Source organism: Gloeophyllum trabeum (genome assembly GCF_000344685.1).
Source record: "Gloeophyllum trabeum ATCC 11539 unplaced genomic scaffold GLOTRscaffold_00003, whole genome shotgun sequence".
In the NCBI taxonomy this organism is placed as follows: Eukaryota; Fungi; Basidiomycota; class Agaricomycetes; order Gloeophyllales; family Gloeophyllaceae; genus Gloeophyllum; species Gloeophyllum trabeum.
The window spans coordinates 548,713-573,409 of NW_006920412.1; the positions used below are offsets into that span (position 1 = coordinate 548,713).

General features: G+C 55.0%; 6 protein-coding genes across 6 annotated transcripts; 3 read left to right on the plus strand and 3 right to left on the minus strand.

The window, feature by feature from the left end:
- Positions 1-4,291: 4,291 nt before the first annotated feature.
- On the plus strand, positions 4,292-6,183 carry GLOTRDRAFT_114459 (uncharacterized protein). Its single transcript, XM_007865012.1, has 3 exons — positions 4,292-4,529; positions 4,580-4,821; positions 4,887-6,183. Exons 1-3 carry the CDS (start codon positions 4,382-4,384, stop codon positions 5,607-5,609), a joined length of 1,113 nt encoding a protein of 370 aa, XP_007863203.1. The 5' UTR covers positions 4,292-4,381; the 3' UTR covers positions 5,610-6,183.
- GLOTRDRAFT_126351 (uncharacterized protein) lies at positions 5,662-6,231 on the plus strand (the record flags this gene model as incomplete). The annotated part of the gene is made up of 1 exon (XM_007865013.1): positions 5,662-6,231. One exon carries the CDS (start codon positions 5,662-5,664, stop codon positions 6,229-6,231), a length of 570 nt encoding a protein of 189 aa, XP_007863204.1.
- A 2,688-nt stretch (positions 6,232-8,919) lies between these two features.
- GLOTRDRAFT_35386 (uncharacterized protein) lies at positions 8,920-9,345 on the minus strand (the record flags this gene model as incomplete). Its single annotated transcript, XM_007864633.1, has 2 exons — positions 8,920-9,156; positions 9,253-9,345. The coding sequence occupies 2 exons, from the start codon at positions 9,343-9,345 to the stop codon at positions 8,920-8,922; spliced, it is 330 nt and encodes a 109-aa protein (XP_007862824.1).
- Positions 9,346-13,457: 4,112 nt separating this feature from the next.
- Positions 13,458-14,241, minus strand: GLOTRDRAFT_37284 (S-adenosyl-L-methionine-dependent methyltransferase; the record flags this gene model as incomplete). The annotated part of the gene is made up of 3 exons (XM_007864774.1): positions 13,458-13,637; positions 13,696-13,969; positions 14,027-14,241. 3 exons carry the CDS (start codon positions 14,239-14,241, stop codon positions 13,458-13,460), a joined length of 669 nt encoding a protein of 222 aa, XP_007862965.1.
- Positions 14,242-15,445: 1,204 nt separating this feature from the next.
- GLOTRDRAFT_136703 (uncharacterized protein) lies at positions 15,446-17,275 on the plus strand (the record flags this gene model as incomplete). The annotated part of the gene is made up of 5 exons (XM_007865014.1): positions 15,446-16,748; positions 16,809-16,816; positions 16,861-16,978; positions 17,029-17,059; positions 17,104-17,275. 5 exons carry the CDS (start codon positions 15,446-15,448, stop codon positions 17,273-17,275), a joined length of 1,632 nt encoding a protein of 543 aa, XP_007863205.1.
- A 65-nt stretch (positions 17,276-17,340) lies between these two features.
- Positions 17,341-24,530, minus strand: GLOTRDRAFT_119845 (uncharacterized protein). The gene is made up of 26 exons (XM_007865015.1): positions 24,333-24,530; positions 24,212-24,277; positions 24,117-24,146; positions 23,879-24,063; positions 23,723-23,826; positions 23,435-23,672; positions 23,284-23,381; positions 23,063-23,228; positions 22,978-23,035; positions 22,668-22,843; positions 22,379-22,607; positions 22,107-22,330; positions 21,883-22,053; positions 21,701-21,831; positions 21,558-21,648; positions 21,445-21,512; positions 21,241-21,397; positions 21,063-21,180; positions 20,732-20,866; positions 19,272-20,633; positions 18,950-19,191; positions 18,814-18,856; positions 18,707-18,777; positions 18,179-18,469; positions 17,689-18,117; positions 17,341-17,610 (listed from the first exon to the last, which is right to left on the minus strand). Exons 1-26 carry the CDS (start codon positions 24,505-24,507, stop codon positions 17,443-17,445), a joined length of 5,226 nt encoding a protein of 1,741 aa, XP_007863206.1. The 5' UTR covers positions 24,508-24,530; the 3' UTR covers positions 17,341-17,442.
- Between the last annotated feature and the right edge of the window lie 167 nt (positions 24,531-24,697).

Genomic DNA, 24,697 nt, shown 5'->3' on the forward strand with positions numbered 1-24,697 from the left:
ATATTCAAGCTTTATTGTCCCTCAGGAGCACCACTAAATCGGAAATTTCATTTTGTTCAGCATGTATGCCCCAGACATACATAGATATCAAGGGAATGGACCATATTGGTCCCTTATATGTATTACAACTATACATCATCGGCGACGTAGAATATAATGACAATTTACTGAATTTTATACGATTTTATTCGAGGTGCTACACACTACCTATTGCCGACGTCGTCGGGAACAGCGACAACCAGCGTCGGGCACGGCGGCACTGTGATGTCATCGTGTCGGTGGGCGCCATCAGTCCCCTTTTGGCAGCTGTCTATTTTGGTACGTCGGTCCACGCGACGCTACGGCTGGGGCCAGTGCTACCGCCGGAGTCTTCTGGAGGCTCCGTACTCTACTACCCTACAAGGCTGGCGGTGTTCCCGGTGCTTCCGCCGGAGTTAGGAGAAACGTCTTTTGAGTCTTATAAGCGTGGACGCGCTGCTCGATCGTCCACTCTTATAAGCCTTGTTCTTTGGGAAGGTCAGGTGGGTTTTGAGCTTGCCGGACAGGGTGCTTCTTGCCGACCAACTGGAAATCAAAAGGCCGTCCATGGATGTAGCAGAGGACAATCAGGCATTGTGGTGTTTCCGCGGTGTCCCCAGGTGTCAGGTCAACGACGTGCCCGGGTAGCACGGTATGCTCGTGGAGGAGACAACACGCGCGGCACTAGTGTGCCAGGCCGCAGCGAGGACCACCCAGTGGCGTTTCTGGCAGGTGAACTAGAGAAGGATTCAATGCTGAATACTAATGGGCTATCCAATCTCTTCGGTATCTCCGTATTACGCCCTACAAGCGTGGTGATCGATGCGACGAGCGGCTTCGATATATGAGACTGGCCTAGTAACATTGCCGGCGCACGCAAAGAGCCATGAAACCCAGTTCCATTTCCTGGAGCGCCGCACAGTTTCACGCCGTATCTTCCCAAGCGGGGGGTCGTCGGGTATAAGGCGCGCCTCCATCCAAGGCAGGACGCAGCGTCTCACCGGCCGTATTCGGATCCCGAAAGTACCCCCGTCTTCCTGGTTCCTCTCTCCGATGCTGCCCGTGTCCATCGCGCCGGGGCAGAAGAGCGTCCTGGAATAGATAAGGTCGTGCGTTCCGAGTCCGGGCTTCGATTCGGATTGCGTAGTCCATGGCCAAGTCTATCTCCGTCTCGAGCGTGGACTAGCCGCATAGTATGCATCTCGAGCTCGCTCGCCAGATCCAGAACATGCGCGGATCCAGAGGCCCAGGGAAGGCAACGACGTGGATCCTCGCGCCGAGCCATCTGAATCAGGCTTTCGTGATCGCTGCAATCACCGTCCACCTCCCGCCGGCTCGCGCTATCACGAGCAACTGTGAATGTAGCATTCATAGAGTTCAGAGCAATATCCAGACCGCTCCAGAGCACGGGCATTCAGACGTAGACGACATCAAGATTCAACATGGGAGAATCACCTGGCTGATACCGAGGAATCGACAGGAGGCACTAGCGAGCGGTGGGATCGTCCGCGCGTATATATGCCTGACCTTGCTCGGTCTGGATTGTATTGTATCCGCCAGAGCAGGAGTCTAGAGTTTGGACGGAGGTACGTCGGGTCGGGGCTCGGAATGTCGCGTTTGTATACTGAACGCCGGGGGCAATAGAGTCGCGGTCAATGGAGTCAGGTACGGCCCGGTGCTGTACTACTCGGATAGTACCTTTCGAGTGTATACGATCCCGTTTGGCACGCAGGCACTGAGGCACACAATGCTGGGACGTTTGGCGTGTACTTACGGTGAAACCGTCATCTGCGCACCGACGTCTGACTAGCCATATCTGGCAGGCTGGTTGCCGCATCTGTCGAACCGCCGTCCCCGCTCGCAACCAATGGGAGTTCGGATTGATGGCGCTCTCGCCCGCCGCTGATCATGACAGTCCCCATCTGTCCGTGTCCGCATCACCGCCCGCCGACGCCCGACGCCCTTCCATTCCGATACTAGCGCGACAGATCACCTATCGCTGCCAGCTTCAAGCACCCGTCTTTCCATTACCCACTGGCACATTTCCCCGCCCGGCTATAAGTACACCGCGTCACCACCGCAATTATTGTCAAATATCGGGGATGTGTGTCTCCGGGTGACAGATGTTATTGTGTTGTGCTTTTGCTCGCAGAGTGTGTACGTATCCGCTCAACAGTGCGCTCCGACAATCGCATTGACAAGTAGATCCTGGGATTGCTGACACTCGTACGTACTAATTGCTGTCGATACGGCGCATCAGCTGGTATGTCACTCGCTGGCTGCACACAGGTGTATACGCGGACCTCGACTAAGCTGATGCGCCCAGCGTCCAGTCGACGCCGGGTGACCTACAATATTCACAACGCGGAGACGGCCTGCTAAGTAGTTCGCGTTTGTGTTCATAACGCCGGGCCTTGATGCGCCGGTAGTTAGCTGTTGCTTTCTTGATCACACGAGTCGTATACTAGAATCACGACATAGATGGTCTAACCACCCCTGCTTGGTACTTACTGTACATGTAAAGCTTAATAAGCCACATCGCACCACACTCGCGAAGTCGGTTCTGAAGATCTGAACGTTCAATATTCAATCTTGATTGAGATTATAAAGTGATCAGTCAGCAATCGGCGTGAATCAGCGGTATGTAAGTAATCATTCGGTGTGGGTTGAGGGCGAGCGGTTTGTGAGCAACGAAGCAACCTTCACGAGGACACTCGTCCGCCAACAAACTGTACGCCCACTATCACGATCCACAGTCGCACGCTACACCCGTCTTCCAGCCAAAGCTCATTTGTATTTATAGCTCCAGACCAACAAGCGCCCCAGACCGCAGGACAACGTCAACTACAAATTCATTATCAGGCCCTGCAAATCAATCACCCAGCACAGTGCACAGCAGCCCCCCAGGCACACACCTGCCCGTCTATCATCACTTTGCAGTGCACACACCTACCCCGCATCAATGCCTTACTGTGCATGTATACCGGATTGGGCAGCCGCCTTGCCTGATAAGGATATTCTGTGATGGTGGAGTGATGCGGACGTGGATGGCGGGATGCTGAGACCGGCCAAGGCGGACGTTGGGGCGCTCGTGACTGGGAATGGTATACTGGATGTGATGCCAATGGGCAAAGACGGGGAAGGGCGGCTTGGTAACCAAGCGCGCGCTCGTGCTGGACAGCTTTCACAGCAAGTTGTGTGGGGAGGCCCTTGACGATGACACGCCGGGTTGGGTGTAACTGCGTGTTGACGTTTGCTGGAGGGTGGGTATCCCCGGTGGGAGGGGTTGACTCGAATATACTAGTAATCGGTACTACTACTACTACTGTAAATGAATGCGAAGGATACAAAGTCCGAGTGGCTCGCAGCCGCAGCTCATAGAATCGAGCAGTCATACACGTATATATGATGGATACAGGGATCAAAGCGCGTTCGTAGGTTATCGGCATGGGCAACGAAGGCCCGTAGTCATCGCTGCGGCATCATAGACGCCGGATGCGGGGGTTAATAATAGGGCACTACGTCAGCCGCGCGACGCGGGCTGCGATGGGTGCTGCGTGTCGCTATCGGCATCGAGGGCGTGGTCACCTGCGTCGGGTGTGGTTCCCAGTGTGGGCGAGGGGGCTGGACACACTGGTGCGGTGTGCAGCCTGAGCTGCAGACGACTACAAATACGACGGGCGAGGCGTAGAAGCAAAGGTGAAATCCTAATTCGGCAGAGCGAGGTCGGAAGGAGAGTCGGCGCGTATGGAGGGGGCCGGGCTGTTCGACGCGCTGTGAGTGGGTGGGAGGGATCGGATCGGGTGGGCGGGCGTGCCGGTGCGCGGGGTGCGTCAGTGGGCGGCAGGGTGGCGGCGGCGCCGAGGACGCTGATGAGCCGAGAGATGAATCATCTTCGCGGCGGGAGACGACTGTACTGGTGTATTCCACGTATTCCACGTCTCACTGGTGCTGCTGTATGTATGTGCAGTAGTTGCGCGATTGCGTGGTGTGTCAGCGGTATGACGGGTCGGGCAGCCCGAGTTGGATCTGGATCGGGGAGCCAGGCACGTCCTGCCGAGAACGGGTGGCTGTGGATGGGGCGCCGGAAAAGGCAAGTGGCAGCTGAATCATTCCGTGAGTCAGTGGACGCGATACCGAATCCGAATGCACGTCCGACTGCCTGCCATGGCTTACGATTGCACTCCGTCGGCGGTTATTTGTGATCCTGGCCCGCGCTGGTACATAATGCGCACCCATCGGCCCACGTCCCCTCCCGTCAACCGCACGCTCTCCCGTCTCTGCGCTTGGACACTGCTCTGCGCTTGGTTCTTTCACTGCCTATATAATCCACTTGGCACTGCTCTTCACCACTACAACCACAATGGTCGTCCTGCACTCTGTCCTCGCCCCGGCCCTGCCCATCAAGGCCGCCTCGCCCATCCACCCAGCCTCGCTCGTCCCCGCCGCCACCCACTCCGACGAGCTGCTCTCCCTCCTCAGCCTGCACCCCGCCTCCTCCCACCTCATTGGTACGCTTCTATCCCTGCATCGTCACACCATCGCTAATCATCTTATCCAGACCACCTAGTGGCGCTCACCACGGACACTGTCACCTTTGCGCTCAGCCGCGCCCTGACCAACCCCGCCGCCGCCACCTTTCCCACCTTCGTCAAGCAGGTCATCCACCGCGCGAGCCTCGCCACCCCCGTCCTCCTCTCCGCCATGGTCTACATCGCCCGCGCCAAAAAGTACCTCAGCATCGCGCACGAGGAGTGGGCCCTCGAGCGCGTCTTCCTCGGCGCCGTCGTCGTCGCCTCAAAGGTGTGTCCCTCATTGCTTCCTGTCTCCATATCTGTAGATGGCTAATCCATCGTATCCTCCCGCAGTACCTGAACGACTCGTGCCTGAAGAACCACCACTGGAGCACCATCACGCAGACCTTCGGCACGCGCGACATCGGGCGCATCGAGCGCGAGTGGTGCGCCGTGCTCGACTTCGAGTTCGCCGTCTCCGAGGGCGACCTCATGGCCTTCTACCCCGCACTCGCGCCGTACCTGCCCTCCCGCCCCGCCTCCCCCGCCTCCGCCTCCGTGCCAGCCAAAGACAAGAAGACGCGCCGCAAGGAGAGCAGTCCGACGCCGTTCGAGTACGGCGCGTTCGACATCCTGCCCTCGGACGTGCACTCGCCGAGCAGCGACAGCGAGGGCAGCACGATGTTCGACGAGGAGGACCGGCGCAGCCCGTACACGCCCAGCACGTCGCCCTTCTCGCCGGGCCACCACAGCAGCCACAGCCACCACGCGCACGCGCATCAGCACAAGAGGCGGCCGTCCGCGAGCGTGCCCGAGGACGTCGAGATGCACGACGACGACGCCGAGAGGGCCGAGCAGGAGCGCCGCGGGCGCCCGCGCGAGCAGACCAAGTCCGCGCTCACGCACCGCGCGACGGGCAAGTTCCAGATCGTCGCGGCCCACCCGCGCGCGCCCTCCGACGCGCCGCAGCGCCAGTCGCACCACTCTATGGCGAGCCTGCTGAAGGCGTTCCCGATGCCCCTCCCCGTGCGCAAGGTGTCGGGCCTGCGCCCGCGGATGCCGGTCAGGGTGTCGTGATCCCCGCCGCGCACAACGATCTGTCCGTTGCCTTTGGGATGTCGGTGTGACCATGCTGTCCGCGCTCCCGCTTATACTTGAAGAACGAAGGAAGACGACCGGAGATGGTCGAGAAGAAGAAGAAGAAGAAGAAGAAGAAGAAGGGCACTTCGTGCCCGAGGAGGAAGAGAAGACCACGCTCACTTCGTTCGCGTTTCGACTACACTACACTACCCGCACCCGCGCCCCGGCGATGGTCATGGATCTACGAGACCTGCGCGCTGGGGCGCGCCCACACACTCGTTGGTTCCTGTTTCAACTCCCCTACGTTCGACAAGCAAAAATTGTCTGCTGCCGTTGGTTTTCTGGCAGGCCATGGGCTTTTGACGCATCCCGTCTCATCATTCCTCCTTTGCCTTCTGAGGAGGAAGTCGTTTGGTTTCGTAACTTATTTAATGTTCGCCTAGAACACGAAATATGTCTGGATTGGTTCAATAAATTATTACTTTCGTCTCTCTGCTCTTGCGTGCCAGTGCACCTGTCCTCCATCAACATTCAATCACTCGTGCTGCAGGTCGTGCCTTGGCTTATCCTCTCCCAGTCCACAGCGCGATACCGATACGCGCTCGCAATCGCAATCTAATGTCGGAAATTTCCAAATCGCCTTACGAGGCCTTGCAAGGCTTCCCAATGCGGCAAGGGCGGACCGCCTTACGAAACATCAGTAAACCTTGCCATGGACCTTGCCATGGACCTTACCACGGCATTGCCACGGTCTTGCCGGGTGGCAGCACGGGGATATCAGCGGCTAGTCTGAGGACCTGTCGTGTATGGCATTACCAAAAATGGAATGCTGCACATGAGGATTCGAACCTGGACCCGTTCAAATATTGAATGCAATAGTACCTATGTAGTAAACAGACGCAATAACCGCTCTGCCAGAGAGCTGATACTAAACTTGATACTTAGTATAATATATCGTAATAGTGGTCGAGGACTTTCCACTCCCCATGTTCCATGTCTGCATAGGAACAAATATATAAGTGATATAAGTAATATACAATATCAAGGAGACAACGAGCAAGACAGAAATGATGAAGAAAGCGAGAAAACTGGTGCCTATAGTGAAAGTACCGGCCATGGGTGCCTTGCCATGCAACGATAGCCATCTGAGCCATGTCCCTCGCTTGCCATATAGGGACATGCGTGGGAAGGTCGTTACCATTGGCTGGCAAGGCCGTGGTAACGCCGGTCCCTTGGAAGGCAGTCTCCGAATTTCCGACAAATAATACGTCTGTAGCAAACATAGAACCAGACACCCCGATGCTGTACAGCGCGCGAGCCTGTGTTCTCTGAATCTGATTCGCAGCCTGAGTGGCGATCCACCCAACGGCCGTCCCCACTTCCGCAACGTTAACGTTCTGCATAGAGTCGAACGTGAGGGGTCCGTCTATGCAGCGCTGACTTGGACTATCATGGCTACAGCATATATGGTGTGGGATTCAGAGGCTTGCGCCGGGACTGCGACTCGGGGAAAAGTTGGGGCTGCGCGCCGGATCTTGGTCCCTGGGTATGTACATGTAGTACGCAGGCATCATTATTCATTATTCACGGTCAGAGGCGTGCGCCGACTCCGTGACACTGACAAGCAGGCGATCGGGAGGATGGAAGGGGTGATTACGCGTGTGGGGTGAGTCAGACATACAGTATAGATCGACGTCGCAAGTACTTACGCCGAGATCTGACTCTGTCAATGACTGGTACTCAGTCACATGCGTACCATGGCCAGCATTATTCATGTCGTTCTTCCTGAATCCTGCAGGTTCCGGTGGCGCGCGTCGTTGGTCAGCCCATGCCAGTGGAGACGCGGGCCGTGACTCGGACGGCGTCGGTGATACATCGCATGGTCTTGGTCGGTCAGCACGAAGCTCGCGATTCGTGGCTTTGGATGCTGATGCGTACTAGTATGGATGGATGGAACGGGTGCGCCTGTCGCGGGCGAGGGAGACTTGTGCACTCGAATTGCTTGGGGTTCCGTCTAGAGTGACAGTAGTCGCTCAGCGAACCGCTCGACCTCCTTCACGCCTACCAGCCCCGAGGATTCCAGGTCGTGGCGGGAAGGCCAGATCGCACGGGTTCTCGTTGAAAACGGTATGTGTATCTTGCCCGGTACGCGCTCGCCGACTAGGACCCTCGCCCTTCCAACCACCGCGAGAGATCCAGTCCATGGGGGGTTAGAGACCGAGGGTTTGCAACACTCCATCGAGTAGATCGCTCTCCTAGGGTGGTCAGCGCATACAGGGTCCTGCCCTCCCTGATTCAGGTACTTGCATTGGCTGCAAATGTTTGCCTGAGACGCTATCCACAACCCACCCGGTACATCTGGGGGTAAAGGTCGCGGTACACTCACGCGTACATGGAGGCAGGATATCTGTGTATGTTCGCGTTCACCCCGTTTTTCGTCATCCAAGCCTCTGACAGTGTCTGCGGGAGCCTCTGACAGTGTCTGCGGGTGGATGAACGCGGATCGTTTCATGGGTTCTGGTCAGGCTATCCCTGTGTCTGCGCAGGAATGATTGGAACGATCATACCCTTTCCCCATTGTCTTATCTGATAATCTGCACCCAGAGCCGACAGGAGGCTCGCGTTTCATCCCAACGTTTTTGTGCGCCATAGGCAATTCCGGTACAGAACAACGACAAAATCAGTGAAGGACTGCTGAACTCCTTCGCCCAGCTCACCGGGTACGCCGCCTTGTCCGCGTCGATGAAGGGAAAGTCAGCCTTATTCGCGACCGTGTCCGCCGCGGGCCGACGAGGATCTTCAGTATAGAGGGAAGACCGGCCTGCGCGTCATGATTCAAGAACTGTCTCGCTGAACAAGCTCTGGCTCACTCATCTGCGCCCAAAAATGCCTGGTATTGGTCTGTAGTCGATGTACTCCCCCACCCCCCAAGCCCGTTTTCGTGCAACTCGCACTGGGATTCACCGTCTCCCGCACCCCACACACGAAGCAGGCTAGTGCGCCCGGTAGTCCTCCATGGTTCCATTTGCGTCCCCTTAATCCATTCATGGGTTCTGTCTAACGTTTAGTGTACCACACACCGCAAGGATGTACCCTAAGTCCCGTCCCCCGGTGACCCTACACGTCCCCAGTCTTCCTCGAAGTGACGGCCAAGCATGCGGGAGGCAAAGATATCCATTCGAAAGCGATTCAAAACAACGAGAGCAGCGTATAAAAGCATATAAACGGACGAGACATAGCACCAATTTCCATCATGACCGCCCTTCCCAGCACTCGCGTATCCAACGCCGATCGCGCTGCCCGCTCGCTAAATTTGTTGTTTCATGTTCCATCGCAGGCTAGGGTCGCTGTTCTTGTATTTGCGAATGAAATCGCCCTTGACCTCCTCCAGCTTTCTCCCCACTTCATCTGCGTACTCTGTGGCCAAGAGGCACAGAAAAGTGGCAAAGTGGAAGGCGCCAATGGGCGTAGCAATGTCGAAAGACCGCGCATTAGCTTCTAACATCTTGACATACTGCGCAGACGGCCAGCGTAGACAGGTCAGCTAGCCAGCACAATCATGACAAGGGGATATAAATACCCGAGTTATCTTGCCGCGGGTGTCGGGCCCCGCTATGGTATCAGAGTGAGTGCATGTAACCACACCTAGGGACCCCTCCGCCACGAGTGCAAATACAGGGAAGTCCTCTATCCCAAGGGCAGAAAAGAACTTCGCAGTGGCAACACTATACATACGAGCCTGATTGACTCCTTTTGGGCTAAACTCGTCGGAAAGCTTTTTGTACTCCGCTACGAGTAAAGGAACATCCAATCCCCGCGCCGATGCTTGCTGTGCAGGATAGGATCGTTTCACGGGTGGTTGTGAAATGGACATACGTTCGAACACGGCTTCAATTCCTGATGTATATGCCGCCTCGTTTCGGGTGTAGGCAAAGAGGTCTGCCTGGACGTTGGGGCGCACCTCGCGCTGGAGAGCCTTGTCTGAACGAGCAGCGCGGGTTCGATCGGTAGAACTATTCTTCTCAGACTGCGACGGGCCCACCGCGGAATACTGAGAGTCAGCATTGCTGAGTGATCTTGCTCTGGTGCCGAGGTCTACGAGCTGAAAGTCTCTCATCGGAGGTGTATCTGCAGGAAGGAACTGCGGCAGATGAAGGATGGCGACAGCATCGCAAGTGCCAGTTAGCGGCTCCGAGTCAGCCTGCACCCTGGGGGACTTCTTTTGGTATGATGCAGGGATTGACAAGCCCAGGTAGTACTTGGAAAGTGTTTGCATCTGTTGCGACCGTTGGCCAGCCTCAGAATGTGACGCGTCAGAATAGAGCTTTGGAGCTCCTTCTTTGATAATTATCTCTTCAAAAGATGATTGTGCCGCAGTACATGCGCCAGCTAGGCCAGGTAGAACTTTGAAGCTGAGGAATGAAGACAATGCGTCTTTGTCGGGTGCGACTGCGGCTTCGTTCTTGGGCAGGTTAAGTCGACGTTCCAGGCTATTGAGAGATCAATCAAAGAAAGGAGGAGAGCATCATGCCAGCGTACTATTGCGCCACAGTATCATTCTTGGCTCTCATAAATTCAATCAGGAGATTGTCCCATTCAGGCCTCACTTCTGCCTCGGGCACCTGTCGAGACTCGGCTTGATCGCGCCTATGTCTTGCTCGGAAGCAGGCTCGGAGAATAAGTGCCAGCTTAGCCTCAATCATCTTGGTGACTCTATTCGGCATAGGAGAGGGCGTAGGTGCTCGTCCATATTTAACATGCTCCTCACGGGCCTGATTGCTGCAGAAGAGCTCTCTTCTAAGTCCTTCTAAGTCTTCGCCCACAGACGGTAGGTTTTTCTGAGGATGAAGGTTGTAGCTGTGAGGCGGAAAGGGAGCTGCGGCACGAACATACCAGGACTGTCCATTCTGCAGGCCAATAATACCTGGTGAATTTCTCATACATATTGACAGGAACGGAAGCGCTTTCATGCTGCAGAATGGGAAGAAATGATGGCAGAGATAGGCGGTAAACGAGCCAGTCATCCATACGTCCCGTGTCTCCTGAACTTTCTTTTGGATTCGCCGCACATCTGGAGAGAGGTGAGTCAACCAACTTTCGTCCATTGTTCACACATACTCGGAGCAGGACAGCCGTTTCGGCTGTTGACTTCCAGATCCTGAAGCAGATGATGGTATTGCAGAATCAGGGTGCAATGACTCCGATTTAGAGGTGCCAGGTTTGGTCAACTGCAGCTCACTAACGACAATCAGCGAAGGGTATGGATTGCCGTATAGTACATACGGAGTGCGGGGGCTCGACCTTGAGGCAGAATCAGTAGAGGGTCATATGAGGCGGGACGCGACAACTACTCACTCTGTCTTTTTGTCGGACGCCGGGGGCATATCTTGAAGGAGAACACTATAACCGAAGGTATGAGGGGGGGGGGGGACCGCAGAACAATGACCCAGATAGATCAGTATAAGAGAAAGAATCATGACTTACCCTTCACCGCTTTCTAGTGCAATCGCAACCTGTTGGGCCCAGGCAGCAATGCTTTCCTCTGTTCTAGAACCATGCTCATTATTCACTATATTTAGTAAGTCCGATCTCCACTGCAGGACCCTTCCATTCGTGATATCGTCTTGGACACGATGAGAAGCATCAGACAGTGCACATCCTATCTCAGACACGTGGTGACCCAAGGACAAGAGAAACAGGCACAATTTCAAAGTCGAGCCTGGGTCACATAGGTCAAAGACGCTCGAAGAAGCATCGCACGGAGAACTTTGGAAGGCGATATGCACTCGAGGCTACAGGCAATTATGAGGAGCTTAACCAAGTAGGGAGAACAACAGCTTACCAAGACATCTTCCGATGAGCCCGAGTCGCCGTCTTCCAGCCAGCCAAATATGACTTGGATAGCGGCTCCGCCGGCAGGAAACGTGAGACCCACTACGGGTGCGTGGGTATGCCACACATGTCGCTGATACAGCGCGCTAGCCACGAGTCCGTAGATATCCTCCGGGCCAGCCATACAGATGACAGGGATTACCGGAGTATCGGTGAGAGCGGCACCAGGAAACAAGTGGATATCAAGGCTCCCGTCTGGACATCCGGCGTTGGCGCAATCCAGTGCTGCATCCTCTCCCACAGGACGGCTGTCCTTGTCGCCGGAGCCTCCACCAAAAGGGTCATACTCCACCGATGGCATGTACGGCCTGTCGTAGTCAGAGGCATGCCAGCGGGCGCGAACCGGTTTCTCTGACACGCATTGCTGCCGAGAACCAGAAGCGTCACTGGCCTCGATCCCAGCACGTTGTGCAGGTCCGGATGTCCTTCCAGATGCTAGATTCGCACTAGAGTTTTCCCTTGAATGGGAGGAGGTGCTCGCAGGCGCTGAGCACCCTGTGAGAATTTGAGGGAAATCGTCGGCCGTGTAGCCGACCACAAGTGTAGCAGTCGACGTAGTTTTGGTGTATTTCTGTACAGGATTAACCAATACTTTCGGGTGGCGGGGGAGAGCAAAGCGTGCCCTATCACTAGAAGGATTCAGACGAAGTCAGCAATGCGGTCCCAAGGTTTGGCAAACTGAAGACACTCGTACAATATTAAGACGCCCGGTGATGACAGGAACATCACATACGCTATGATACTGGAAAGCAGGGATTCTTTCGAGTTCGGAGTACAGGACTGCTGCGACTCCGCCTGTAGAAGTGATCTCAACGTTGCAGTCGTCGAAAGAGCGACGTCAAAGAAGCGACGAAGATCGCCCCCGGGAACGTCGAGGCACTCTATTTCTTCCTTGTCATCCTGAGTGTCTTGGATGACGGGACGCCTCTGAAGCAGCTCCGTGCTCAAGCTATTCGCGCGTCCCGACACGAAAGGATGTGGACCCTATGAAATAGATTGTCCCGTCATGGATAAATCGGACATCAAGGAAAGCAAAAACTTACATGCGTAACCCAGCGGGGTAAACGGCGCGGGAGGCATTCACTCAGGCTGCGAACCCGAGTTGGCCAAACTTCGTTGCTGGAACGAACGGCATGTAACGTTACATGCTCCGCGTCCTTCCAAAAGTTCATGCTACCGTGCAAAGAGACAGCATGAATTCCCCATTTTCGTTGATCAAGTTGTTATATTCATACCTGGGGCAGTATCCTCGGCTAGGCCACAGTCTTGTAGGGCTTGAGCTTGGTTTAAGTCGAACTTGAGCCCAGCACCGCCACAAGTGATCGGTACCACGTTCGTGATAGGTCAGTTTTTGTCTCCGAGTCGGAGGTCCGGCGAGGATATCCTGCCAGTGGTCCTGCCTTGGAAATGAACGGAGGGGCGTGGTTGCAGGCTCTCCAGGAATGCCCTGGTTCTACGCCTGCCAGTGTCCGCGTCGGCTCTCCATCTAATACAATCTCAAGCCGGCAAGCATATAAGGTCATTCAAGTTGAGGCAACCTCGAGTTCGAACGGTTCTCATCAAGACAAACTCGAACACGCCGTCCCAATGCTTCCCTAGGGACTCCCAATTGGAAAGTACTAGCGTGCTTCACGTTTCAGATGACTTGTGTCTGCGGAAAGTATTTTCTGCTATGTAGGCTTGCTTTCTTTCTTGCCGATGCTCATCGCTGGGGACCTGGAGCGACTCGTGGTGTACGCGGCGCCTCCAGCAGCGGCAAGTGACCTCGGTTGTCATCTGCTTAGATAGTCGGTTGTCTTTCACACTATACTTTATCACATTACCTGCTCTGAGGCTCTCATATTATTCGCCCGTACAATACACCGCAATAGCGGAACGGACAAGGACAAGGGACTCTTGAAGTTCCGCCAACCAGCTTCGCCCAACAATGTCTGCGTCGACCTCTCAGCCTATCTACAAGCGCAGCACGTACGTGAACCCATCCCACGCCTTCTCGCCCACAGTTTGGAGGGTCGTTGCCTCGAACTCAGTGCTGTTCTTCAAGTCCTCTAGCATCTTCCTGACGCCCTTCGAGTTCTCGTCTTGGAACGACATGTCGCTGACGCGTCCCTGCCGAACGGTGTTATCCACAATCTGTCACCTCGTCAGCCGCCTTGCTAACACAACAAAGCGCTGAACCGGAAACACTCACGATTACGCCGCCCTTGCGCACCAGTGTCTTGCAATACTCGAGGTACACCGGGTACCCCGCCTTGTCCGCGTCGATGAAGGCCAAGTCGAACTTTCTCGCGGGGTCCAGCTTCGCGAGCGAGTCCGCCGCGGGGCCGACGAGGATTTTGACTTTTGAGGAAAGGCCGGCGTACGCGATGTTCTCCCCCGCGACCCGCGCGTGCTTGGGCTCGTACTCGCAGGTGATCAGCTCGCCGTCGTCCGGAAGCGCGCGCGCGAGCCAGATGGTCGAGTATCTATTCCAATCAATTCAGCCCGTCCGCACCGCACCGCACCAAAGACATCCTACACACCCTCCGAGTGTCCCGAGCTCGAGGACCCGCTTCGCGCCAATGGCACGCGCCTGCAGGTTGAGATATTTTCCTTGCAGGGCGGTGACGGCGATGGTGTCGAGCTCATTCGCGTCGCTGTTCTTGACGGCGTACTCGAGTGCTTCATCGGGCTGGGTGAGGAAGGACGCGTGGTACTTGTCCTCTCGTTCCCATGCGGGCTCAATGGTCTGCGACATGGCGATCGGTGTATTTGGGGGCGGGAGGCGCGAGGGCAGGTTATCTGATAAGATGGGCGGGGCGGGTAAGGGTGTATCGCTCGGCCTTGCTTTTATATTGCGTCGTCCTGGTTCTGAGTCTGGTTATAGATCTGAGTCAGTTGAGCCCAGTGATGGCTCTCATTGATCGCACAACGAAATGTATTGATCGGGCGGGCCTGACTGAATATTGCCGGAGAGGGGCCTGTCGCAGCGTGCACAAAGGCTGCCCCATCATGCCACCAGCCGCAGTTGGTTTCAGTCTACTTGCAGACGGCGGTTACGACCTTTGACCGCAAATTGAGAAATGACTCGGTTACAAAGCAAGCGGAAGTGCATCGAGGTCATTGTGCGCAGCAGCTTCACGGGGACGAATGCATGCGCTTTTTGAACCGTTTTGTTGTTGACCGGCATGCGTTATCTGATAAGATGACTGATACTTGGACTCACTCTACGCTCAGCCTTCAGCCGCTTACTGCTGTAACGCGAGCTCGGGTAAAAATGCAAGGCCAGGGAAGCTGTAATATCTGCGTATAGCGCAGTCGCCGCAGTCGAAGTTTGGGCATACGGGGATCTACGGGGATCGGGTGATGGGAAGTAGGAAATGAGGAAGACGGTACGATGAAAGCGTCATCGTCATGTACCGAGACATCCTCTTGTAATCCCCGAATACCCAGCGTTTGCTGATGCTACTTGAAGTTGCAGTGATTCCGTTGTGTTCATTATATATTAGCTAGGGGGGTCTATCTCGGGAGCCGAGCCAGGGCTTGCGAGACTGCTTGCCACTGCAATATCATCCCCACCCTGCACATCGTGAGGACTTTGCCCCCTCTTCTACTTTCTGTCCCGCTCTCCTTTGGCGCACATGCATGGGCGGTTTCGGCGTGCTAAGTGCGCAGCCGAGTTTAGAGTTTATGTTCTCAGTCTCAGGAAAGCCTTGCTATTGGTCCGAGCCTTGACTGGATCGTTGCGTCCGCAGCACCTGTAAATCTAGAGCAACACCAGGGCAGCACTGTTCACTGATTCGACCGTGCCTACGTCAGGTGAGGATACTCCTCGCTTTGATTGCGGTGTGTTCATCAATGGTCTCGGGGTTCGTCGATGGCAGGTTGACTTTGCCGTGCCAGCAGATACAAGTGCGCATGTCCATGAATATCCCCTGAACCTCTGGAAGTCGACGACATTGATGATTCGAGTACGGAAGTCGCTCCGAAGTCGAGCGGCTCGGCACCTGGTAGAAAAATCTGACAGTAACAGACGGCCTGTAACTTCCCACGTTACCGCGCAATCTCTCCCTTATGAATTGGTACTGCTTATCCTGAGCTACGTGTTGGCCCCATCTCAATGGCAAACGGACACGACGGACCCTCGTACAGCACTCCCGACCGCCCTCGAGGAGGCGCGGTGGACCGCGCGACAGGACCAGGCCACCCTCTGCTTACTCCTCTCCGTCTGCAAGAACTGGTACTGTTCCGCCATCGACCTGCTCTACCGCGCGCCGGTCCTGAAGAACCTCGCACAAGAATCCGTCCTCTCCCGTACGCTGCGCGCGAAGCCCGAACTGGCGCAGCTGATGCGCTCGCTCGTCCTCGTAGACTACACCCGCTATATGTCGCGCTCGTGGGCATACGCCACACGCGACCGCGCGCGGTACGCACGGAAGCTTGGGGCGCTGATCGAGGCGTGCCCGGCGGCAGATGCGTTGACGTTACGTATCCCGGCGTTCGAGCCTCCCCTCACATTGCGCTCGCTGCATGTCCCCGCGCGGCTGGCGCGGCTCACGAAGATGACGCTGATAGGCCAGGATACGTGGTTCCTCTCGCCACCGTACTTCGGGTCCCCCCTGGAGCTGCCTGCCCTGCGGGAACTGTGTTTGCTGCACATGCAGATTCGCGAGGACCTCGAGTGGCCATCGATGCCCACCCTGCGCGTCCTGCGCACCAGCCACTGCGCCGCGATGGGCGTGCTCATCCCCGCAAAGCTTCCCTCCCTGCGCGAGCTCTCGCTCACGGAGTTCGGTGTCGAATGCATATCCCGAACCTCAGCGCTCGTGCGCGAGAAGTACGCCGCGACGCTCGAGCGCGTGAATATCGGCGGGCTGGGCGCCGCGGCGTTCTCGCGCGCGTTGGACTTCAGTGCCTTCACCGCGCTGCGGTCGCTCACCCTTGTTCCGGATACGAGGGACGGGCTGGTAGTAGGCGAGCTGCCTGATAGCCTAGGGGCCGCACCGCGTGTGGAGTCCCTTACCGTCGGGTGCATACACCGGGACGCGATGGGGACGCGGTATGCAGAAGCAAGGCTTGCCGAGAATCTAGTAAGGACAGTGGGCACAATGCGGGCGTTACGAAGGTTGGTTGTCGCGGGCGATTCGCGAGTGTGGGAGAAGAAGGAGAGGGGGGCAGATGTGACTAGGATTGAGATGCTGGCGGACGCGTGCGCGTCTGCGGGTGTGGAACTGGTCAGTATTGTGGTCCCGAGTGTCCCGCGAGGTGAGTGTGTCACGATTGTCGGGCTGCGCGATGCTGACGGCCTTGTGGGGTGGCGTCCAGAGACAACAGTCAGTTGTGCGCTGTGAGGGCAAGTCACTCACACATGTGGCAGCTGCTACCCGATGTTCCAAACGGCGATCACCTATGTACACTATGTAAGAAGGAATCCACACTCGATCACCTTCCACCGCATGAGAGCTACCGATGGCGCAAGGCGTTCAACCATCACTGTACGCGCAGCAGCTGTAACGGGATGATCACTCTGATTTCCGTGTTTAAGGTGAGATTCGCTCGCATGGCACAGCATATTTGTGGCCATTACACTTGCGTCACATTGACATTGGCGTATCGCCAGCTTCTCTATCGTGGAGCTCCTCAAGGACCTCGCACAGGTATCTACCCTTCGCCGCGCGCTGCCGGCTAACCCTGGCCTTGCCCCCCTCGTTATCTCCGCGGTCCTAATGAATGATACTGGCAACCACTATGAATACTCGTGGTTCATAGTCGGTGCCTTAGCCATTTTTTAAAATTCTGCGGTCCTGGGGTGCAACATTTCGCAAAGTGTCAGGTCTCCTGGATGGGCTCGAGGCCTGGGAGGGACTCGGTATGACGTGTGCCATGCTGGAAAATTACAAGTGACTTGATTCTCCAAATACATATCATAACACCCATGAGGTACAAGTCGCATGCAACGCTAATCAACCTTCCCGTATAACCCTAATACTTCAAAGGAGGAAGGAACCGGCAGGCTGAAAGGCGGCACCGGTAGAGTATCGACTTGTGGCGGGAACTCGACCTTGATGTGGTAGTAATAAGGCGTTTCCCGAGACGATCTGCGCTCCTTCGCTGTCAATTCTGGCGTCTGTCAAAGTCAAGGGTCACGTTGAAAACCATATAAATGTATAAATGAGAGACTGGGAATTCGACAATGCAGACATACATAAATCCCGACCCCCACTTGTCCCTCGTCCCGCCGAAGCAGGCACACGCTCGCCCTGTCGAGGTGCCGTTTGCTGATATACACGACGTCAACGCTGACCTTGACGGTGTCGGCGGTACCCACGCTAAAGTCGACTGACCCACGTGAGAGGGTGCCGCGGCTGAAGAAAAAGAGCTTGGTCGCTTGGGGAATGTGGAAGGACGCGGTCGCGTTGTGGATGAACGGGTCTGATGTGTCGGACAGCCAACGCGCGCGCCATTTGTACTTTGGCTTAGCAGGCGCGCTCGTGTTGGAGTTGGACAGAGCAAAAATGGGGTCGTCTGCGGGTCGGTGGGTGTAGTTCCACTCGGGGCTGTGTATGCATCGGATGACCTCGCCGTCTTCTTCAGTCGGCAACGCGACAGCACTGTCTGGAGCACTGGGAAGCAACTTGTACGGAGTGGGTCCATTTAATCGTACTGTAGACTATGAATTGACGAGAATAACGCACCGAGAAATGGACATTCCAGAATGCCAGCCTCAGAGCCAGGCCAAACGTAGACCAAATCAACACTGCGATGGCCATTGAACGCCAGAACCTCGTCTCCGCGCGCACAGAGGCATCTCGGTCACATTCAACGTCGTAACAAAGGTCCGTGTTCTGGTAGCTAGTACTACCGTTGTGACTCGAGTACGGCGGGGGAGGGTTGGCGAGTTCTTCAGGACTCTGGCCTGCCTCGAGGTCCTGGACGGCCTGGTTCTTCGCTCCGGACGCGTCCTCTTCCGGTAGGATTATCATCGTCTGCCCAGCGCAGGTCGAGTCGGAAACCGCACAGACAGATCTGAGGCAGGCGTTCGAGCGCTCTCCCTATCGCTGCGTGCGCATGGTGAGAGATATTTCCAGATCTAGATGGTGTCACTCCGGTCACTGCGTCTTACATCTTATCTGATAAGATTATGTAGGTACCGTTTGTGACAACGTTTGGGACTCGACATGGACTGCGGTCACACTGAACGCGGCACAGATTCCTCTACTCACGACGGCATATGCTAGACTAGCAGGAAACAGCCGGAACCGCGAACACGATGCAGTGACGTGCGCCTCGTTTTCTATTCGTAAGAAACGGTACGAGTACATCCACTCACTATGCGGGCGAGTATCCTGAGTTAGACCCTTCGGCTTTCGGCCCTGCAAGTGTGGAAGTGGATTCACAGCGGCTCAGTGGGACGACCACGCCTACATGTTCATGCTGTTGTTGTGACGGTATTGGCCCAGGCGCACGAGGGAGACAACTTTCTCCAAGGTTGCCCTAGCGCTCCCATTGTACCAGACGCCCACTGTGATACCTCTGGACATCAAGATCTGTCGTCTTGCGATGCCGGCAGTTCTGACGAAAGCGTCGCCAGACGTGATTAATATGCATGCTGATGTTGTCAACACTGGGATTATACGGTTGGTTACATGATCGCTGACAGGCGACGTGGCAAGGCTTGCTTCAAGGGGTGTATATTCGAACCACCTGCCTCCCATAATACATCAATATCCAGAGCAGCAGGATATATCGTCAAACAGGATTCAAATTACGAGGTGTACGTGCACGCACCGCGAGGAGTCAGTTGTTTGTCTAGCTTCACGTTTCGGCGCTCACAACGGATAGCAAGTACGTCTATCCTTGATAACGAGCGTTCCGTCTCTTCGCTCATCTCCCACACTCCCGAGTCCCCTACCACTTTCAGCCGCTTCAATGAGGGAAGCACTTCGGGATCGCTGATGAAATTGGTGATAAAAAAAGCAAACTTCTGCTCCTTCTCCCGAACTCTGTGTAGTTCATTTATGTCAAGGGAGCGGGGCGCACAGACAATGGTGAGCTCCTGGATCTGCGAAGCTCGCTCTAGCCCGTGCGGGGGACGTTCCGCCTGGACACCGCTCGTCATATCGAAAGTGAGGGTGAGCGATCTCAGCGCAGGAAGGGCCGCGAAATCCAGCTTCGAGAGAAACTTCATGAACCACAGTCTTCCGCCCCCGAACTTGATGGATTCCAGCGTCGCGACGGACTTCGACTGCAGGGCCTCGACGAGGTGGTAGAAGGACCCGTAGATCGAGACGCATGTCAGTTCCAGCGTCCGCAGGACCGGGGTCTGGCCCAAGACAAAGGCGTCTCGTGTGAACTGACAGAGGACGAAGCGGAGCGTGCGAAGGGCGGGCAGTGAAGGCCACTTCAATGGCGGGACTTCCAGGTATACCAGGCAGAGCTCACGCAGGCAAGGGAGTTCGAGGACTGCACTGAAGAATTCTGCATGCAAGGGAGGTAGGCGTAAATTGGGCCCAGGGAACGTAAGACATTGCTGGCGCCCGTTTAAGGTAAGATTTTGGAGGCACGATGCAATTCCTAGCGTATACAGACGGATTTCGGGCTTGAAGAGCGGCAGAAGTATGGTTAGAGACGTACAAGGGCAAGCCTCGAGGAGAGCGCGGAGGTGACGCTCGTGTCGTGCTCTGTCGACTATGGTCGGGAGGCTTAACCGCCCGTGGTGAACATCCTCCACCAAGTACAGGGACTGCACCACACGAGAAAGTTCGGGATCCTTGGTCAGAGTGCTGGCGAGCATGTCTACGTCCTCGAGCGTCTTGAGCACGGGTGTGGTGTAGAGAAGACTTATGGCCGGTCCGTACCAGTTCTTGCAGACGAGAAGGAGAGGGAAGAGGGTTTCTTGATTCCATAGTGCCTCAGCTCGCTGGTCCTCCAGAAATGAGGACAGTTGTACTTCAAGTGGAGGCTCGATGGCGTGCAGGCGCTCGCAGTTCGAGTCGGTTTCTAGGCACTCCCTGAGGATAAGTAGAATCACCTCGTGCGGGAGGGTTTGTGCAACGCTGTATGTTTTATCCGCCGGTATGGGTCGTTCCCGGGGAGACACTCGTTGAAAGGTTGAAGGGATGAGTTTCTTCCGAGTCCGAAGTGGCATTTCTAGAAACTGGTACGAATACCAATATTCAAGCAGACGGTTGCCAGTGTACGTATCACTATCAACAATCTCAAGCATCATTCCAGCAAGGTTCCCTCACCTTTATATGCCAGCTCAATAGATGGTGTGGGCAATGTCAATGAGTCCCAGACTCCCAGTCGAGACGTGTCAATGACACGCCTCGGAACACCCCGGCACTCCCAAGTGCCCTTATCCAAGTCTGATACCCGGGACGCTACGGGCCACTGAGACAGCTTGTGAAGGGTGTATCATGGGCAAGTCGCGCAATGTGCTCCGAATATAGCACAGGTACATACATCATTCAGTATCATACATATTTCTCTAATATATCTTATGGAGTTTGCGATGAAAGTAATATCCTCAGATAAAGGAGCTCATCTTGATGGGTTTGCGCACAGCTGCCGAGTTACCTTCATGGAACTTGTAGCTGATGCGATATGGCGGCTGCACGACGCCTCTTGCGGTATGTTTCCCGGACGAAGTGTTCCCGGGTTTCGTGATGGGTCTTCCGAAGAAGTCCACCGGCGGCTGCAAGGAGAGATGTTATCACGCCTGGAAGAGCTGCGTCCTGCACCGCATAGGACTCACCCTGTCAGCAATGTCTATCTTAGCGTTCGTAGCAGCGGGGTCTTTCGCTGGCACTCGTGAGGACGTTAACTGATGGGGCCGTACAAGTTTGCCATCCTGTTCCAGATGCTCATTTTCGTCCTGATTGTCTTCTTGGCCATCTTCCGCCGAAACAAAGCTGCTGACAGTTGAGTACGAAGTTAGGAGAAGGAAGACAAGACTTACGACTTGCGGTACTTATCTACCGCCACGGCATGGTTCACGATAGACTGGGCTTCCACCTTGGGAATGCACTATCAGAGAAAGAGCATTATCGGAGCAAGGTTTACAGCACTGACCTCCCCCGCCACCAACTGTCTCACGGCGTATCTGGAGACTGCAATGTCCGAGGTCCGCTTGCCATCGTAAGTAACAAAAACATCAATCGGTCTAAGCTAAACGATCAGTTTACCTGGTGGCAAAATAAGACTCAGCAACTCACGGCTCAAGTCGATAGACAAGTTGGGCGTCCTCTCCTTTATCCTGAACGAACTGGAAGTCTAGGGACACCATAATATCCACCAATCTCGACAGGAGCGTCTTCTCCTCAGGGCGGATTACTTGACGATTTACCTATGATGTGCATTGAGTATACAGCGCACCCATCCGCGGAGAACGTCTTACCGGCCGAAGTGGAGGCGAGATTATTCTGTTAATGTAAGGCGCGAATTCGAGCTGCATCACTTGATCTGACGCGAGGTGTCGGTAGTCCCCTCCTCTCCGACTGCAGGCCACTCTCAGGCATCTCGAGAGACTCTGATATATCTCCGCATTCGTCTTTGTCTTGAGGTAGTTCTGCAGCCTGCGTGAGCACATCTCTCGATAACCGCACCGAGAGTACCAAGTACCTCATAATCATCCTTAGGGCGTTCCACTTTCGGCCCACCTCTCTCTTGGAAAAGCGGGTAAAAGGGAATCAAGAAATAGGATAAGTACGGCATCAAAGAGTATTCTCGCTCCGAACGCATAGCGCCGGATAATTGATCGTACGCTGTGAGCCATCTGTTGGCCTTGTCGTACCGAGCGAAGGTTGCATCATGTCGGCGGAGGTTGGCGTAATGTTCAAAACATCCTGAGCTATGTCTTAAACATGTTCACCGGTTGAAAAGAACACACGTACCCATTGCTACCTTATCTGTTGCACCCGAGCCATCGATCTCCCTGCTGAGACGGTCGACGTACCGGCTCTCCTCCTCTTCAGTTAGGCCGGCCTCTTTGACGCGTTTCTTCGATAGTGGAGCGAATAAACCATTCAGCACGGAGGTTAAGGACGTGTCCGCTTCCTTCATGCCCACAGTGGCCGCTCGTATTGTCGCTTCCGTGACCTCCTGATTACGCGCCTTTACGAACTATCCTCGGTGGACCTTTAGGAACAATGTTACATGTAATTTGGTCCGAGCAGAGCGCACCTGCAGTGTATTCAAGCATCCGCGAAGATCCCCTTTCGCAACGCCCACCAACGTCGTCAACGCTCGTGATTCAGCCTTGAGGCCTTCCTTCTCGCATATCTCTCGGAGGCGTTTGACAACATGTATGTCCGCTGGGCGATTGAAGCGGACTATACGCGCATGTTGGCGGAGCTTCGCTAGAGATGATGCATATAGGTCATTGCATATACAGATGATAGGCCGTAGCAGCGGTCTATTAGCTTCAGAATTTTTCTTTCCTCCTGGAAGAGATAGCGTTAAATAGAACAGACATTCTTAGCAGCTAGCTCACGTTTCTTCCTTGGCTTATCCAAAGTGAGCTCTATGAGCTTGTGGATAAATCCGCCTACCTGTTGCGTAAGTCTATTCATCAGTACATGGGAATATGAAACAAGATGACGGCGACTTGCATTCTCGCCTGCCCCAGTGGCTCCGTCAATTTCGTCGATGACCACTAGGACAGGTTTGGAGCTGCCAATTGCAGCACCTGTTTCTAACGCTGGTCTTATTCGGTCATCCACGACCTGACCGGAACGAGCATCACTGAGAGAGGGTGATATTCAGAGGAACAGAGAGCAGTATCAGCATTGCAGGCTACCTTGCGTTGACCTCAAACACGGAATACCCTGCTTGTTTCGCAACAACGTGAGCGAGCGTCGTCTTGCCCAGTCCTGGTGGTCCAGACAGCAACAAGATCTGGCGGGGGAGGTTTAAATGCCTGAAATTAGCACCAATATGACTCAGATCACCTTCTCTCTCGGCCGGTGGTATTCATCATTGTAATCTGCATTTTCGTCGTTGTCACGCGCCCTCTTCTTTCCCTTTCTCTTGCCGAAAACACACCAGTCCCACTCCTTCACCCATGCCATGGTTTCTCGGTGAACGCGTTCGTCTCCAAGGAGATCCGCGAAAATTTTGGGACGATAGCGGTCGACCCATAGCTTATCTTGTACGCCCTTCGTCGATTTCGCTGTCTCTGGGTCGCTGCTTCGGCAAGCAATCAGAAAGAATCCAGAGTATACGACAACGAATCTTACGGGTTTGCCAACTTCGCAGCAGCAGTCGCCGACAGCTGGTCCATGAGCCTGTGTAACGGCACATCAAGGAGGTTACCCATCTGCTGACGAGAGACTTCATGAGTCTGTGAAACGATTAGACAAAGACTTCTACTATAAGCTGATGTGATTGCATACGTCTCGTCGCCTAATTTCCCGCTTTCTCCGAATATATAGAGGTCTACCATCAAAGGTGGTTGCTTTGACGGAAATGCGAGCAAGGCGTTCAGAAGCTGTCTCTTCTGGCGGAGGGGGAATACTTGATGGGCCGTCAGGGTTTATATATGACCTGAGAATCTGGGAAACATTGGGAAGGGAATCATCTGAATTATAAGGCGTCAGGTCGATGGCTCACTGACATCTATGTCAAGCCGACCTTGTGATTCTGGGGGACTATTTGGGAGAGCTGTCAAATGCACAGTCGCATTCTTCCCTTAGCGTGCCAAAAGGTCAGAGGATCTAACCACTCACTCTCTTGGCTATCCCCAGTTCCGAGCAGACCGTTAGAGACAAAGCCATCTTCCACGGGCATTTGGTCTAGTGCGCTCCTCAATATGCAGCGAAAAGATTCTTCTCTTCATTAATGCCTCACCAGCAAGTTCTACGTCTTCCTGCTGGCTGGCTTCGCTCCCCAGTAAACCCGTGGTTACGAAGGCCGAATCTCCCAAAAGCTCATTCGAAGTGAAGCCTTTGTCTTCAAGTGATGAAAGTGCACTCAAGGTACCACCAATCAGACCAGTTGGTTGAAATGTATCCAGGTTGGCCATAGTAAGGCAAGCCTATGAGTGTCAAGTCCGAGAGTGCGGGCACGACGCGTCTGTGGCGCAACGATCATCCGCGATGTGACAGAGCGTGACAGACGCGCTCGCTGATTCCCACAACTGGCTGACTAAGCTTTGCCACAAATAAGTTTGGTCTTGTTTGTCTCCCTTTGCTGTGACCGGCGTCAACGGTGAC